The 16,677-nt window shown below is 41.1% G+C and overlaps 3 protein-coding genes across 3 annotated transcripts in view; 2 read left to right on the top strand and 1 right to left on the bottom strand.

Annotated features, from left to right (window-relative positions):
• Nucleotides 1-1,931, bottom strand: part of LOC108881545 (E3 ubiquitin-protein ligase HECW1) — a 60,457-nt gene extending 58,526 nt beyond the window's left edge. The window contains 1 exon segment of the mRNA XM_018673616.2: nucleotides 1,741-1,931. Coding sequence (XP_018529132.2) covers nucleotides 1,741-1,770 — 30 coding nt within the window. The 5' untranslated portion in view covers nucleotides 1,771-1,931.
• Nucleotides 1,932-5,478: 3,547 nt separating this feature from the next.
• Nucleotides 5,479-9,199, top strand: LOC108881544 (ubiquitin carboxyl-terminal hydrolase 37). The gene is made up of 15 exons (XM_018673615.2): nucleotides 5,479-5,610; nucleotides 5,774-5,817; nucleotides 5,900-5,984; nucleotides 6,102-6,142; nucleotides 6,259-6,331; nucleotides 6,430-6,602; nucleotides 6,732-6,863; nucleotides 6,945-7,068; nucleotides 7,168-7,319; nucleotides 7,411-7,513; nucleotides 7,657-7,733; nucleotides 7,920-8,028; nucleotides 8,141-8,202; nucleotides 8,312-8,469; nucleotides 8,602-9,199. Exons 1-14 carry the CDS (start codon nucleotides 5,587-5,589, stop codon nucleotides 8,325-8,327), a joined length of 1,215 nt encoding a protein of 404 aa, XP_018529131.1. The 5' UTR covers nucleotides 5,479-5,586; the 3' UTR covers nucleotides 8,328-8,469; nucleotides 8,602-9,199.
• A 3,499-nt stretch (nucleotides 9,200-12,698) lies between these two features.
• LOC127139265 (ubiquitin carboxyl-terminal hydrolase 37) lies at nucleotides 12,699-16,334 on the top strand. The gene is made up of 14 exons (XM_051066943.1): nucleotides 12,699-13,059; nucleotides 13,142-13,226; nucleotides 13,344-13,384; nucleotides 13,500-13,572; nucleotides 13,671-13,858; nucleotides 13,988-14,119; nucleotides 14,200-14,323; nucleotides 14,423-14,574; nucleotides 14,666-14,768; nucleotides 14,912-14,988; nucleotides 15,177-15,285; nucleotides 15,398-15,458; nucleotides 15,568-15,725; nucleotides 15,858-16,334. Exons 1-14 carry the CDS (start codon nucleotides 12,980-12,982, stop codon nucleotides 15,867-15,869), a joined length of 1,395 nt encoding a protein of 464 aa, XP_050922900.1. The 5' UTR covers nucleotides 12,699-12,979; the 3' UTR covers nucleotides 15,870-16,334.
• Nucleotides 16,335-16,677: the final 343 nt, after the last annotated feature.

Here is a 16,677-nt window from a genome sequence, read left to right as displayed (position 1 = left end):
CATGCTCCACACTATGGCTTTAACATAACTCGTATATTAATTCCTGATTAATCTGATTATCATTTTCAATTAATACATTTCCAGCAATGTCGAAACCTGTCAATCACTAACCCCCCAAATTGTTAATTCAGTATCACAACATCTCACCCTATGATTCAACTAAAATCTAAAATCTAAAATCTAAAACCTAATCTTCTCTCAAAAGTGCCTGGTTTAGCTCAATTTCTGTTTGTCACAGGTAAGCTGGTCTTCCAAATGAAGAAGTACCATAATTTTCTGTTGAGCCATGCTTCAAAATCTTTGATTAATACAGTCAAAGGAGTGTTCTCCAGTTGGTTCTACATCTGTCTGATCAAAAAAAAAAAAAAAAACACAGTGCTGTATCTTCTGTACAAGAAGATGAGTCACTCCAAGAAAACAGTCCTTGTCAATGTCAACTTGCTGCTCAATTTCCCCAAGACACTCAGAAAGGCAGCACAGCATAAAAATCTACTGAGCTCAGGACATAATGATTTAGAAAAACAGTGTAAGAGACATGTGCCAAAACTATTTCACATACAATGTAAACAATGACAGAGGACAACTGGCAGCTTACTTACAAGGGTACAAGTTAAAAACTACAGATGCCCTTGTATAATGCTTTACTAAGGACTAATATTCCTCATAGACTACCTGAGTTCACCTCTGGGACCTCAGCCAACCACTGCAGAGCTCCATGCATTGAAGTGGCTTCATAAACAAGATCAACTTTACCACCAACAAAAAGAAATCCTACAAGTACAGTTTCTGTAACCAATGTGGATGTGCAAATTTAGGAGAGTGTTAGAAATAAGTAGTAGGAAAGCACTGTATATTGGTAGTATATAGCCCCAAGTCAAATCTATCCATACACATATACACATCTATAAGTTGTTACTCTTTGTAAAAATACTCTTCTTTTTTACATTAGCATCTGTTCTCATGTCACAGTTCTATCTACTTTATTGATTCACATGGCACCAAAAACCGTAGGAAGACAAAAGGAAAAATACTCGTTGTGTGTTATTTCAGTATTTAAGAGGATTTTGAGGATGGGAATCCCCACACAAAGAGGGAAAGGGGAAGCCTCTCCTTATATTGACAATCGTAGTGGATCCCAAATCAAGAGAAACTAGGGCGAAGCTGTGGGGCGCTGACATCTCCAGCGCCGATAGATCACGCCAAATACCATTTAGAAAATTAATTAATTTCGTGTTGCGTTGCTCACCGGGAAATATGGAATTGTTACAGTAAAGATGACTCAAGGTATTCTCAGACTCGTAGCCACTCTTTGGTTCGGCACACGTCCAATAGCTCACAATAACCCAATTTAGCTTTCTTATTTGATAAGATGCCAACTCTTAGGTATGATGTTGCTTGCTAGTAGCAGTGCAAAATTAGGCTACGGGAGAACCGTGTCTAACCGTAAGGTAAGCCACCTCCAAAAAACAATTTCAGTTAAGCGCTGCTTGGGAAATATGTGCTCTACATAAAAGAGAGAAACCCAGGCAACCATATGTTGTCGAGAAATGTCCTGTTACCCACTGTTAGCGATAAATCCCACTCATTCACTCGATGTCTTGGGCAGAATTTGGCGTATCGTTTCCCCCACTCGGAGGAGAATGGCACATATGCGGGCTACAGAGCGCTGGGCCGCTGGTGGAGACTGATATGATAGGCTACATCACCTAACGTTACACAGCAACAATGGAGACGACCTACCTGGGATAAAATAACCTGCCGGTGGATCATTCTCCAAAGCTAAGGGTGAGAAGTCGAAGAGGTACACGCCTGCTAATTTCCACCGAGCTCCATTTCGACGGTAAAGGGCAGGAGGAACACAAACACCCAGCGTAACGAGTAATAGGCCGATGAGGCATGCGAGAGAGAGGCTCCAGTCACATCCTTTCCTCTTTCTCTGGACCAAAGTAAAGCTACTCAAAATTCAACATACAGTTTCCGGCCACAGCCAAACCTGGCCATTACAAAATTGGCGCTTGTGAAGGTTTATTGCTGTTTTGGTGAATATTTGTGATGTGCATATATTCAATATCACTAATATGTGATAAATACGTCTGTAAAAAATATATTTACCTGAAATGTTGTTTTCTAGTTAAATCAGGCAATTGCAACTGAATGTGCTTTTATTTTGAAAGTGTCCCTTCTGGTCATATCCCAGATGAATCTCTAAAACTTGACAGAGCTGGGTACCAATGCCTTACAGCCAATCAGAAAACGCGCTTCTCCCCTCGCGTGCGCTGCCTCCCCATCTCCTCGCCCCCACCCACCAACGCTCACATAAACATGTAGATTTCACACGCACGCGCGCAGTCATTATCCACATCCCTCCCTTCTCTCGTGCATCGCTGCTCCTTCAGAGGGCTGCGGATGATGAGAGGCGGTTACGAGCTTCCTGCTGGAAAATGCCGTTCACATGTCACTGGAAAAATGGGCTTGTGGAAATAAATGCTGTTCACCTCAGCATTCCAGTGGTATTATTAGCCTACTAGAAAACACAATTAGCTTTTAGCTGGTTATTAGGCTACTACTAGAATTATGTGTTCACCTCAGCTTGCATGTAGAAACTGGAACATAGCGTTAACCTGAGTTTTGTAAACATTAACTGTGTAAATACTAAATGTTGTGACTGTAGAGGAATCATATATGGGTACAGAGAGCAGATGCACCGTATGAAACAGTAAATAACAGAAAAGAGGGGATAGATGAATAACAACAGGGAGAGAATCAAAGAGGTGAGGGGTCAAAGAAACCATATGGAAAAACAAGAAGAGAGACACTTTGAACCATGGGGCAGCCTCAGAAGAGCATCAAAAGTGGTGTTTCTGTGTCTCCATCTGTTGCACTTCATTAATGGCAGGATCATTGCCAGGGGAACTGAATGCAAAGATCCTGCACTCAACATAATCTGACACAAGTGTATGCTATTCTCTGTGTTAAGACAAAATAAAACACAAGATCTGTGGTCATCTCTGAGATCCTTCCAGTATACACTTAGGCTTCTAATTCACCATCTATATGGATAGTGTAGAGTGACACTATAGACTGTGTATGCATAGTACCTAAATTGAGTCACCTCTCATCATCTGCATCACAAAGTGCTCAGTGATTAGATAGAATAGGCTACATGTCAGTGATAACAGCACTGACTGACAAAAATCCCACTAAGTGATGTGTGAAGATGTGTTTATGCGTCACATCCACAACACAGGCAGAAATCAGGAAGCAACATGGGAAGATTACAGACAGCATCAGTCAGGTATGTACTGTCAGTGCAGCAAATATTTTAATATTAGGTCTGAATTTTTGCCTCTTAATGTTGTGTATTTATTCCCAAATTCCTTCCCCATAAAGTCACGCCTACTAGACTGTTTAATAACTAACAACATGTTATGCAAATTGTCCTAATTTTATTTATTTACCAATATACGTAACTATCATTTACTGAGCTAGCAACCAGCACCTAGCTGACAAGCTAGCATTAGCTTACTCCATGATTTTTGTAATACTAGCTGTTAATGGGTAATTTTAGGTCATTTAGATAGCTACCAAGTAAGTTAGTTTCTTAAACATCAGTTTTAGGATAACACCAAGTTTCTGGTAGAAGTGGTGAGATTTTAAAGGTTCTAACGCTGCTAATTCTCATTTTTCCCTCCATTTTCTAACAGAGTTGTAAATGTAAACCGGAGCAGGAGGAGGCCACTCACAGGAGCATGAACATGACATTGCAGCAGAATCTTGATGGACTGCTGAAACAGGTCTTTCTTCAAAGTGAGTACATTTGTTTTAAATTGTAAACAACTTACTTAGTTAATATATAATGCTAGTTTTTCCTTTTTTTTGGGTGGGGGGTCAATTTAGCTTCTCTGTCTCTTTATTTTTTACCAGAATCCTCATCAGCTACCTCAATAAAAGACACAGATATGGTCCCCAATGAACTGAAATGTGTAGCTTTGTATTTGTGTTTGTTAGGATGGGCTCACATCTAAGCTTTTTAAGTACAGTCACATTGAAATTCACTTTCTGTTCATGTTGGTAAAGAATGAGAGCATCGCTCACGTGTGGACTGTCTGTCCATTTTTCATCCAGCCACTATTTTTTTCTTTATCTTTATGAACGACTTTTGTCATTGTCATTCGGTCAGTAACCCTAACCCGCATTAAAAATGACAACTGTCTGAATGACACTTAATGACAACAGTCAAACACATTCATAGAAATTCCATAAAAAATTAGCAACATTATTTTTGTCTAATCTTGGCTTAAAACTTGCTCATTACTAATACGTTAGCAATACACACCTGGCAGACACAGAAATATATTATTGTTTGTTTTAAGTCACATTTCTGTTCACCTAACAAATGTAAGTTTTATTTAAGCTCTCAGTTCATCTGTCAACCCTTTGAAAGAAATGTCAGTACATATTACTTAATTTCAGGCTTTGGTTGCTGATTAATTTGTTGTATTCGCAGTGATTTAGCTGAGATTAATCATTCAGAAGTAATGTGTAAAAATGTTATTTTTTTCAGATCCACGCTAGAAAAGACATCTGGCTGTGAGAGGAGGAGTGGAGAAAAATCCAATCTACAACCAAGGACTCACTCTTGGTAAAAGAGTTGGCATATAGGGTGTGTAGAGCTGAGGGAAAGATGCCTGTCTGGGAAGAAATGGCCAACAAAAAAGCAAAACCTCCTTTAACACCATACCAGCCTGAAATCCTCAAAGGTATGCTGCACATCTCCCCACACTGAATATCATCTTAATCAATCATAATTCAAAACTGCATAAAGGAAAACATTCAAGACAGACAGATGATGCAGGTGTAATTGTTTTGCACACCTGTCACTTTGCAGTCTTTTGCAGTGTTTTTGATCCAATCACAGTGCACGTTCAGAACAACATTTAGTATATTTTACTCTTTCATATCGTAGTGCACAAATTAGAATAATCATAAGCCACAGCTGGGGAAAATGTAGGGAAATTATAGTTATGGAGAGTTTTTTAAAGATGTTTTAGGAAAAACTTCAACTCTGATATCACTATTGATACAACAACTGGGTAGCAGAGGAAAATGAGCTTCATCCACATGCACAAACAGTGAAGATCACAGCTGTGAATGTTCTCAAAAATCACATGGGGAGTAAATATTATTGTCAAATACACTTCTACATTTACTGTGTTCATTCAGATATGTATATTTTAGTGCTTAAAGTGCCACCAGGTTGCAGTTTGGGTTTGTGAAGATAAATCAACTTTTTTCACTTTGTTTTGTTTTAAATTTAGTGTATTTTTAATTTGGGCTTGTAAAAATCAGCATTTATAAACATGTACATTTAAAACAGAGTCGTTATGGACACAGAATGATATTACGACATCATATTCTCATTCTAGATGGGTCAGTGATTATTGTGCTCTGTGACAAATCTGTAAAATTCCTTCAGAACACATCAGAGTTCAGCAAACCTGCATATAGAGGAATTTACTCTCAATCTTAATTTCTAATTAAGTCTACTCGCAGTCTTTACCACATCTTACTTCAGCAAAGATTAAGATGTTTCGCCTGTGTTGTGGGAAGGTTGGTTTTCTCTGCTGTTTATGTGACATTGTGAACGGTGAAAGGTGGAACTGTTTCCCCCTCACGGTTCACAGTGTTTAGTATGTAGTTTCTGTGAAGCCAGTTTTTACCAGCTGTGAAGATACATTATGTTTAAATTAACGTTTTACTTTTCTCTGTGCAGTATTCAACAGCTGTCATAGAACTGGTGGCAGACAAAATCAGGAGGTAAGGAAATTCACAACTATTCTCACACTGTTTCTTTCTTTACCTTCTTCATGTGTTTCACCATGTTTCTCTTTATCACCAGTGTCCCTGCTCCTGACGCTCCGTCTGCCATCCAGGACAAAGACATTACAGCCCCGTTGAGGTACCGCCTCTTCGGTCGGCCATTGGTATGTTTGACAGACAGTGTCACAACTTCCTAATAAACAAAATTAAGTTGTTTGTAAGTTGTAAATATCTTCAAACATCATAATATTTGACATGGTTTATTCTAATATGTTTTACAGACAAAAACAAGGAAGGAAGATTCCAAAAACGAGAAGGAAAAGTAAGACCACTCCTCCTGACTATATTCTTTAATCCTTTGTGTTAGCAGGACATTAAGAGCCTTAGAGAAATGTATGAGTTTTAGAAATTTAAAACAATATTTCTCTTTGTCACCAGCGCCACCACCTCGGACGGGAAAAAGAAGAAGAAGAAGAAGACCAAGAAGGGACGATGGTGGCGTTGTAGCAAGGTACGTATGTTTGACACAAAGTGCAGCGCTCAGTGTGAAGCAGATACTGTTGAGTTGTGTTTGCACCATTTAACCAGAGTATTTCTTTACTCCAACAGAAGACGTGTCGCGTAACCCCAGCCCCAGAGGAGGAAAGCCCAGAGAAGTGCCGCTCACCTGCACTTGAAGAGGGGGAACCACAGAAGGACGGCGTGGTTCCTCAGGCCCTGCCAAAGGAGGAGGAAGGTGGGACCAGAAAGAAACTGAGGAAAGATCACCTGAAGTGCCTTGGGTGAGTACATCTGCATACATATATATACACACAAGAAACAAGGCTGCAGATTGATTCCATCAAATCAAAGTAACATAGAAGAATTAATGATATTAACATGTGTTTGACTTGCTTACTCTTTTGTGTCAGGTTTCCCAACCCAGCACAAATTTGTTATTTGAACTCCAGCCTGCAGAGCCTCCTGACGTTGGAGGACTTCGTAAAAGACATTGAACACCAGGAGCAGGTTTGGAGTCTGGTCCCAGAGGCCGCCATCCTAAGGTATAGTACCCCTCGGACACAAACGCTGATTTTCTCCTCAACTAGACAACACCTCTAACCCTTTTTCCTCTCCTCTTCCAGATCATTTTTCAACATCAGAGAGCATCACTTCTCCAGTGATGCTCAACAGAAACTCCGCCTTCTTGCCACTTTCAAGAAGGTGGTGGCTCTGTGGGCCCCAGAGTTCGAGGACCTCCAACAGAAAGTGAGTAAACAGGTTTCACAGTTTGTTGTTTCACCTGATAGTTTCTCCCCCGTGTTTAAACCTCTCTGTACGATTGTGTGTGTGTGTGTGTATCTACAGGATGCCCACGAGTTCCTCACATCTGTCCTGGAGCAGATGAGATACTGGGGCCCACAGCTGCAGGTGCTGGCTGCAGGCATGGGCAGGACCTACAGGTGTCCTGTTGAAGAGCACCTGGTATTTAAAATGCAGAACACCAGAACATGCAAGAGGTAAAACTACTCAGCCACATACATCACACACACACACATATTCATGACCTCTGCAGCTGAAATAAAACTGTATTGTCTGGTCAATATGCAGTTGTGGAGCAGGGTCATCAAGAGAGGAGGATTTCACCTGCCTGTCTTTGGACCTTCCACCTGGAGGAGCAACTGTGGAGAGACTCCTCGAGAATTACCTGATGGTAAGAAACACCTCTCCTCCCTCATTCACATTGGACCCCACTGATACAATGTGATGACATGATGTAGGAAACACTGACACATTTCTAGCTGTTTGTAACTGTGCATAGAAGTGAAAGCTTGTTGGTCTTGTGCTGCTCTGCAGGAGGAGGAGTTGGAGTACAGATGTAACTGTGGAGCGACAACATCAGGCCAGCGCTCTTCATTCACCACCCTGCCAAGGTGAGTGACATCCAATCCAGCACACACACACACATCTAGTGCTCAGTGATGATACTGGTTCACCCAGTGCTATCTAACTGGGCTCCACTGACTCTAAGGAGTAATTGTGAAGTATTTAACGTGAAAAGTAGCAATAGTAAGAGTCTTGAATCACCTGATGCTCACATCTTTTTTTTCCATCTACAGAGTGCTGATGTTACATCTCAAGCGTTTCAAATATACTCCAACGTTTGAGCTGCAGAAGGTCCACGACCCCGTCGTCCTTCAAAGAGAGCTGGTGGTGTCTTCCAGCGAGGTATAGAAAAACTAAATCACCCGGTAGCAAACAGAATCATCAGCCTGGCCTGATGTAAGTAAATATTTAGACTCTATGTGGACTAACTCTGATCAACTGTGCTCCTTCTCAGGGTGCTGCGTGCTACACTCTAGTCAGCACCATCAGCCATATCGGTCGGAACAACAAGAAGTGGTAAGATAATCCATTATTTTCCTTATGCTCACACTGAATCTAAGCAACAATAATGTGCACCTAATGAATCTTAAGACAGCCCATGTAACAAAGTTACCTCTCTTGCTAGGACATTACATCTGTGACGGGGTCGATCCAGATGTAGGACAGGTGGAGGTGACCGACCGCTGGTTCACCTATAACGACGCGGTGGTCACTACAACGAGCGGGGCCTCTGTGTGTGACCGGCGGCAGAGATCCTGCTACATCCTGTTCTACCAGAGACAAGTAAGAGAACAGCACTGTCACATGTGCACTTGAGTTAAACACACAAACACTGCTCTGTGAACTTTCAGACAGATTACAGTTTAGAAGAGGGATTTAGAAATCCACCTGTATTCATTTTAAATGTCTTTCTAGCCGGAGGACTAGACGACAGGAGACCCAAGGACACTGGACCGAGACGCAGCAGGAGGACCATCCACCAGACGAGGCATGATGAGGTGTGTCCCAGAAGAGGACGGATGAGGACCGAGACCAGGAGCGGATGGACGAGAAGAGGACCAACCATGCAGGACGTGACGGGAGCTGGAGGACGCGACAAAGCCCTCAGGGGGAGGGGTTCCCCCCAGAGAGCCAGGTTCCTCCCAAGGTTTCTCCCTCAGAGGGAGTTTTTCCTTGCCACAGTCGCCCAAAACCTGCTCATGTGAGCAGAGACAGGTTCAAAATTTTAGCTCCAGGTAGGATTTTTAGTGTCCTGTCAACCTGTACAGGCTTTGTCTGTACCAGGCTATGGCTTGCTCTCTGGGGAAGATGGTAAGGATGAATAGAAAGGAAAGTGTAAATAAATCATTTCAATAGTCATTTCAATAATAATTAAATTCTTTCAAATTTGAATTTTTGGGTTTCTTGTATTTTCTTTAGTCTCAGCATTAGTATGAGTGTTGTTGTATATCTTCTATATGAGTTGTTATGGTACCTGCAGATTCTGCAGTGTAAAAGGTGTTAAGGTCTTAAGGTTTGGGTAAATTCTATATGTACTGATTAAAAATGAAGCTGATCAAAATTAAAAATAGAACAAAAGCAAACAAAGAGAATAATTGTTGTTCAGATTATTATTATTACTTACTTTTTTCCTCAACAAATGGAAAAATTAGGCAGTATATTCTACACTTAAACAAGGTGAAAAGAAAAAAAGACAATAAAGGTACAGAGATAATAACATAAAATAAAGATAAATGAAATGAGAGAATAAAAGTAATTTTAAAAAAACACATAAACAGACGACATATGACAAACAATGATCTGAAGGCAGCTGCAACTGGCTCATGTTTCCCACCATTCATTTGCTGCTTTTCCCAAAGACTTTCCTTGACCCATTTTTTGGGAGAGAAGTCCACCGGAATGAAATCAGATTTGAGTGTCCAGAGTCCACATGAATATGAACACACATTGTAACTTTTCAGAGTGAAAATTCGACTTAACGCAGTAGAGGATGGTGTCATTCTAATAAAGATGTGAAGATCAAAATATCTAACTTTTGAAAAGGCATGGGCTCCAGTCTTTATGGGCTCCAAATACAGCAAAGAAACTAAGTATATTAGAAGTAAGTATATAAAGAAGTTAAGTATATATATATAAAGTGCTCAGTGATTAGATAGAATAAGCTACATGTCAGTGATAACAGCACTGACTGACAAAAATCCCACTAAGTGATGTGTGAAGATGTGTTTATGCGTCACATCCACAACACAGGCAGAAATCAGGAAGCAACATGGGAAGATTACAGACAGCATCAGACAGGTATGTACTGTCAGTGCAGCAAATATTTTAATATTAGGTCTGAATTTTTGCCTCTTAATGTTGTGTATTTATTCCCAAATTCCTTCCCCATAAAGTCACGCCTACTAGACTGTTTAATAACTAACAACATGTTATGCAAATTGTCCTAATTTTATTTATTTATCAATATACGTAACTATCATTTACTGAGCTAGCAACCAGCACCTAGCTGACAAGCTAGCATTAGCTTACTCCATGATTTTTGTAATGCTAGCTGTTAATGGGTAATTTTAGGTCATTTAGATAGCTACCAAGTAAGTTAGTTTCTTAAACATCAGTTTTAGGATGACACCAAGTTTCTGGTAGAAGCAGTGAGATTTTAAAGGTTCTAACGCTGCTACAACGGTGGAAAAGAGTTGTGAGATGACCAACACCAGCAGCACTCACGCATCCCCAAACCATGATACTGCCTCCACCATGCTGGACAGTAGGTACTGTACATGCTGGAGATAATGCTTGGCCTGGCCTTCTGTGTACCCTCACATTATCAGGAGGAGCATAAAGCTGGAAACTGGACTCATCTGACCACAGAATCTTCTTCCAGTTCCTGGCTGTTCAGTTCTTGTGTGCTTGGGCCCAACGACGCCAGGCTAACCTCTGTCTCTCATTGATCAGGGGCTTCTTGACAGCCTTGTAGGACCTTAAGCCATGATCTAAAAGTGGGCCACGTACAGTGCGGGTGGAACACTGGACACCAGTTTGGTTTGACTACTGCTGCTGAAGCTCCTGTAATGTCATTCAGTGGTTTTCCCTGCACATGCGGATCAGGATGCGATCATTTCTTGCTGAAGAAGCCAAGCTGTTGGTTTGTCTGTATTTCTGCAGAGTGTATCCAACTGCTGAAGGACTGCATCTGCACTTCCTGGCTGAGAATCTGTCTCTTCAGGCCTGTTTCCTGCATTTGGTTCCTTGTTTTAGCCATTTTTGTCTCTGAAGAACTTTCAAATGTGATGGCTTTATATAGACACGAAGCACGGCAAGAAACATTTTTATGGAACCAATCAATTTTAAGTTTCTTTTTTAGGATTTGTTTAGTATTTTGGCTGTGACTGTACTAAAAGAAATTGCACATCAAATTACTTAGTTAATGTATAATGCTGGGGGGGGTCAATTTAGCTTCTCTGTCTCTTTATTTTTACCAGAGTCCTCATCAGCTACCTCAATAAAAGACACAGATATGGTCCCCAATGAACTGAAATGTGTAGCTTTGTATTTGTGTTTGTTAGGATGGGCTCACATCTAATCTTTTTAAGTACAGTCACATTGAAATTCACTTTCTGTTCATGTTGGTAAAGAATGAGAGCATCACTCACATGTGGACTGTCTGTCCATTTTTCATCCAGCCACTATTTTTTTCTTTATCTTTATGAACGACTTTTGTCATTGTCATTCAGTCAGTAACCCTAACCCGCATTAAAAATGACAACTGTCTGAATGACACTTAATGACAACAGTCAAACACATTCATAGAAATTCCATAAAAAATTAGCAACATTATTATTTTGTCTAATCTTGGCTAACCTCATTACTAATACGTTAGCAATACACACCTGGCAGACACAGAAATATATTATTGTTTGTTTTGAGTCACATTTCTGTTCACCTAACAAATGTAAGTTTTATTTAAGCTCTCAGTTCATCTGTCAACCCTTTGAAAGAAATGTCAGTACATATTACTTAATTTCAGGCTTTGGTTGCTGATTAATTTGTTGTATTCGCAGTGATTTAGCTGAGATTAATCATTCAGAAGTAATGTGTAAAAATATTATTTTTTTCAGATCCACGCTGGAAAAGACATCTGGCTGTGAGAGGAGGAGTGGAGAAAAATCCCAATCTACAACCAAGGACTCACTCTTGGTAAAAGAGTTGGCATATAGGGTGTGTAGAGCTGAGGGAAAGATGCCTGTCTGGGAAGAAATGGCCAACAAAAAAGCAAAACCTCCTTTAACACCATACCAGCCTGAAATCCTCAAAGGTATGCTGCACATCTCCCCACACTGAATATCATCTTAATCAATCAGTAATTCAAAACTGCATAAAGGGAAACATTCAAGACAGACAGATGATGCAGGTGTAATTGTTTTGCACACCTGTCACTTTGCAGTCCTTTTGCAGTGTTTTTGATCCAATCACAGTGCACGTTCAGCAACAACATTTAGTATATTTTACTGTTTCATATCGTAGTGCACAAATTAGAATAATCATAAGCCACAGCTGGGGAAAATGTAGGGAAATTATAGTTATGGAGAGTTTTTTAAAGATGTTTTAGGAAAAACTTCAACTCTGATATCACTATTGATACAACAACTGGGTAGCAGAGGAAAATGAGCTTCATCCACATGCACAAACAGTGAAGATCACAGCTGTGAATGTTCTCAAAAATCACATGGGGAGTAAATATTATTGTCAAATACACTTCTACATTTACTGTGTTCATTCAGATATGTATATTTTAGTGCTTAAAGTGCCACCAGGTTGCAGTTTGGGTTTGTGAAGATAAATCAACTTTTTTCACTTTGTTTTGTTTTAAATTTAGTGTATTTTTAATTTGGGCTTGTAAAAATCAGCATTTATAAACATGTACATTTAAAACAGAGTCGTTATGGACACAGAATGATATTACGACATCATATTGTCATTCTAGATGGGTCAGTGATTATTGTGCTCTGTGACAAATCTGTAAAATTCCTTCAGAACACATCAGAGTTCAGCAAACCTGCATATAGAGGAATTTACTCTCGATCTTGATTTCTAATTGAGTCTACTCGCAGTCTTTACCACATCTTACTTCAGCAAAGATTAAGATGTTTCGCCTGTGTTGTGGGAAGGTTGGTTTTCTCTGCTGTTTATGTGACATTGTGAACGGTGAAAGGTGGAACTGTTTCCCCCTCACGGTTCACAGTGTTTAGTATGTAGTTTCTGTGAAGCCAGTTTTTACCAGCTGTGAAGATACATTATGTTTAAATTAACGTTTTACTTTTCTCTGTGCAGTATTCAACCAGCTGTCATAGAACTGGTGGCAGACAAAATCAGGAGGTAAGGAAATTCACAACTATTCTCACACTGTTTCTTTCTTTACCTTCTTCATGTGTTTCACCATGTTTCTCTTTATCACCAGTGTCCCTGCTCCTGACGCTCCGTCTGCCATCCAGGACAAAGACATTACAGCCCCGTTGAGGTACCGCCTCTTCGGTCGGCCATTGGTATGTTTGACAGACAGTGTCACAACTTCCTAATAAACAAAATTAAGTTGTTTGTAAGTTGTAAATATCCTCAAACATAATAATATTTGACATGGTTTATTCTAATATGTTTTACAGACAAAAACAAGGAAGGAAGATTCCAAAAACGAGAAGGAAAAGTAAGACCACTCCTCCTGACTATATTCTTTAATCCTTTGTGTTAGCAGGACATTAAGAGCCTTAGAGAAATGTATGAGTTTTGAAAATTAAAACAATATTTCTCTTTGTCACCAGCGCCACCACCTCGGACGGGAAAAAGAAGAAGAAGAAGAAGACCAAGAAGGGACGATGGTGGCGTTGTAGCAAGGTACGTATGTTTGACACAAAGTGCAGCGCTCAGTGTGAAGCAGATACTGTTGAGTTGTGTTTGCACCATTTAACCAGAGTATTTCTTTACTCCAACAGAAGACGTGTCGTGTAACCCCAGCCCCAGAGGAGGAAAGCCCAGAGAAGTGCCGCTCACCTGCACTTGAGAGACCAGCTGAGGAAGAGGGGGAACCACAGAAGGACGGCGTGGTTCCTCAGGCCCTGCCAAAGGAGGAGGAAGGTGGGACCAGGAAGAAACTGAGGAAAGATCACCTGAAGTGCCTTGGGTGAGTACATCAGCATACATATATACACACACAAGAAACAAGGCTGCAGATTGATTCCATCAAATCAAAGTAACATAGAAGAATTAGATGATATTAACATGTGTTTGACTTGTTACTCTTTTGTGTCAGGTTTCCCAACCCAGCACAAATTTGTTATCTGAACTCCAGCCTGCAGAGCCTCCTGACGTTGGAGGACTTCGTAAAAGACATTGAACACCAGGAGCAGGTTTGGAGTCTGGTCCCAGAGGCCGCCATCCTAAGGTACAGCACCCCTCGGACACAAACGCTGATTTTCTCCTCAACTAGACAACGCCTCTAACCCTTTTTCCTCTCCTCTCCAGATCATTTTTCAACATCAGAGAGCATCACTTCTCCAGTGATGCTCAACAGAAACTCCGCCTTCTTGCCACTTTCAAGAAGGTGGTGGCTCTGTGGGCCCCAGAGTTCGAGGACCTCCAACAGAAAGTGAGTAAACAGGTTTCACAGTTTGTTGTTTCACCTGATAGTTTCTCCCCCGTGTTTAAACCTCTCTGTACGATTGTGTGTGTGTGTGTGTATCTACAGGATGCCCACGAGTTCCTCACATCTGTCCTGGAGCAGATGAGATACTGGGGCCCACAGCTGCAGGTGCTGGCTGTAGGCATGGGCAGGACCTACAGGTGTCCTGTTGAAGAGCACCTGGTATTTAAAATGCAGAACACCAGAACATGCAAGAGGTAAAACTACTCAGCCACATACATCACACACACACACATATTCATGACCTCTGCAGCTGAAATAAAACTGTATTGTCTGGTCAATATGCAGTTGTGGAGCAGGGTCATCAAGAGAGGAGGATTTCACCTGCCTGTCTTTGGACCTTCCACCTGGAGGAGCAACTGTGGAGAAACTCCTCGAGAATTACCTGATGGTAAGAAACACCTCTCCTCCCTCATTCACATTAGACCCCACTGATACAATGTGATGACATGATGTAGGAAACACTGACACATTTCTAGCTGTTTGTAACTGTGCATAGAAGTGAAAGCATGTTGGTGTTGTGCTGCTCTGCAGGAGGAGGAGTTGGAGTACAGATGTAACTGTGGAGCGACAACATCAGGCCAGCGCTCTTCATTCACCACCCTGCCAAGGTGAGTGACATCCAATCCAGCACACACACACACACATCTAGTGCTCAGTGATGATACTGGTTCACCCAGTGCTATCTAACTGTGCTCCACTGACTCTAAGGAGTAATTGTGAAGTATTTAACGTGAAAAGTAGCAATAGTAAGAGTCTTGAATCACCTGATGCTCACATCTTTTTTTTCCATCTACAGAGTGCTGATGTTACATCTCAAGCGTTTCAAATATACTCCAACGTTTGAGCTGCAGAAGGTCCACGACCCCGTCGTCCTTCAAAGAGAGCTGGTGGTGTCTTCCAGCGAGGTATAGAAAAACTAAATCACCCGGTAGCAAACAGAATCATCAGCCTGGCCTGATGTAAGTAAATATTTAGACTCTATGTGGACTAACTCTGATCAACTGTGCTCCTTCTCAGGGTGCTGCGTGCTACACTCTAGTCAGCACCATCAGCCATATCGGCGGAACAACAAGAAGTGGTAAGATAATCCATTATTTTCCTTATGCTCACACTGAATCTAAGCAACAATAATGTGCACCTAATGAATCTTAAGACAGCCCATGTAACAAAGTTACCTCTCTTGCTAGGACATTACATCTGTGACGGGGTCGATCCAGATGTAGGACAGGTGGAGGTGACCGACCGCTGGTTCACCTATAACGACGCGGTGGTCACTACAACGAGCGGGGCCTCTGTGTGTGACCGGCGGCAGAGATCCTGCTACATCCTGTTCTACCAGAGACAAGTAAGAGAACAGCACTGTCACATGTGCACTTGAGTTAAACACACAAACACTGCTCTGTGAACTTTCAGACAGATTACAGTTTAGAAGAGGGATTTAGAAATCCACCTGTATTCATTTTAAATGTCTTTCTAGCCGGAGGACTAGACGACAGGAGACCCAAGGACACTGGACCGAGACGCAGCAGGAGGACCATCCACCAGACGAGGCATGATGAGGTGTGTCCCAGAAGAGGACGGATGAGGACCGAGACCAGGAGCGGATGGACGAGAAGAGGACCAACCATGCAGGACGTGACGGGAACTGGAGGACGCGACAAAGCCCTCAGGGGGAGGGGTTCCCCCCAGAGAGCCAGGTTCCTCCCAAGGTTTCTCCCTCAGAGGGAGTTTTTCCTTGCCACAGTCGCCCAAAACCTGCTCATGTGAGCAGAGACAGGTTCAAAATTTTAGCTCCAGGTAGGATTTTTAGTGTCCTGTCAACCTGTACAGGCTTTGTCTGTACCAGGCTATGGCTTGCTCTCTGGGGAAGATGGTAAGGATGAATAGAAAGGAAAGTATAAATAAATCATTTCAATAGTCATTTCAATAATAATTAAATTCTTTCAAATTTGAATTTTTTGGTTTCTTGTATTTTCTTTAGTCTCAGCATTAGTATGAGTGTTGTTGTATATCTTCTTTATGAGTTGTTATGGTACCTGCAGATTCTGCAGTGTAAAAGGTGTTAAGGTCTATATTGGTCTATATGTACTGATTAAAAATGAAGCTGATCAAAATTAAAAAATAGAACAAAAGCAAACAAAGAGAATAATTGTTGTTCAGATTATTATTATTACTTACTTTTTTCCTCAACAAATGGAAAAATGAGGCAGTATATTCTACACTTAAACAAGGTGAAAAGAAAAAAAGACAATAAAGGTACAGAGATAATAACATAAAATAAAGATAAATGAAATGAG

Source organism: Lates calcarifer, linkage group LG24, assembly GCF_001640805.2.
Source record: "Lates calcarifer isolate ASB-BC8 linkage group LG24, TLL_Latcal_v3, whole genome shotgun sequence".
In the NCBI taxonomy this organism is placed as follows: Eukaryota; Metazoa; Chordata; class Actinopteri; family Centropomidae; genus Lates; species Lates calcarifer.
Note: the sequence above shows the minus strand (reverse complement) of the source record. Positions and strands in the feature narration are given on the sequence as shown.

Coding starts and splice junctions, on each gene's coding strand:
- LOC108881544 (XM_018673615.2), top strand. CDS start 5,587: ATGTTTCGCCTGTGTTGTGGGAAG. Junction 6,143..6,258: donor TCCAAAAACGAGAAGGAAAA/GTAAGACCACTC, acceptor CTTTGTCACCAG/CGCCACCACCTCGGACGGGA. Junction 7,734..7,919: donor TCATTCACCACCCTGCCAAG/GTGAGTGACATC, acceptor TTCCATCTACAG/AGTGCTGATGTTACATCTCA.
- LOC127139265 (XM_051066943.1), top strand. CDS start 12,980: ATGTTTAAATTAACGTTTTACTTTTCTCTGTGCAGTATTCAACCAGCT. Junction 13,227..13,343: donor GCCTCTTCGGTCGGCCATTG/GTATGTTTGACA, acceptor TATGTTTTACAG/ACAAAAACAAGGAAGGAAGA. Junction 14,120..14,199: donor CCAGAGGCCGCCATCCTAAG/GTACAGCACCCC, acceptor TCTCCTCTCCAG/ATCATTTTTCAACATCAGAG.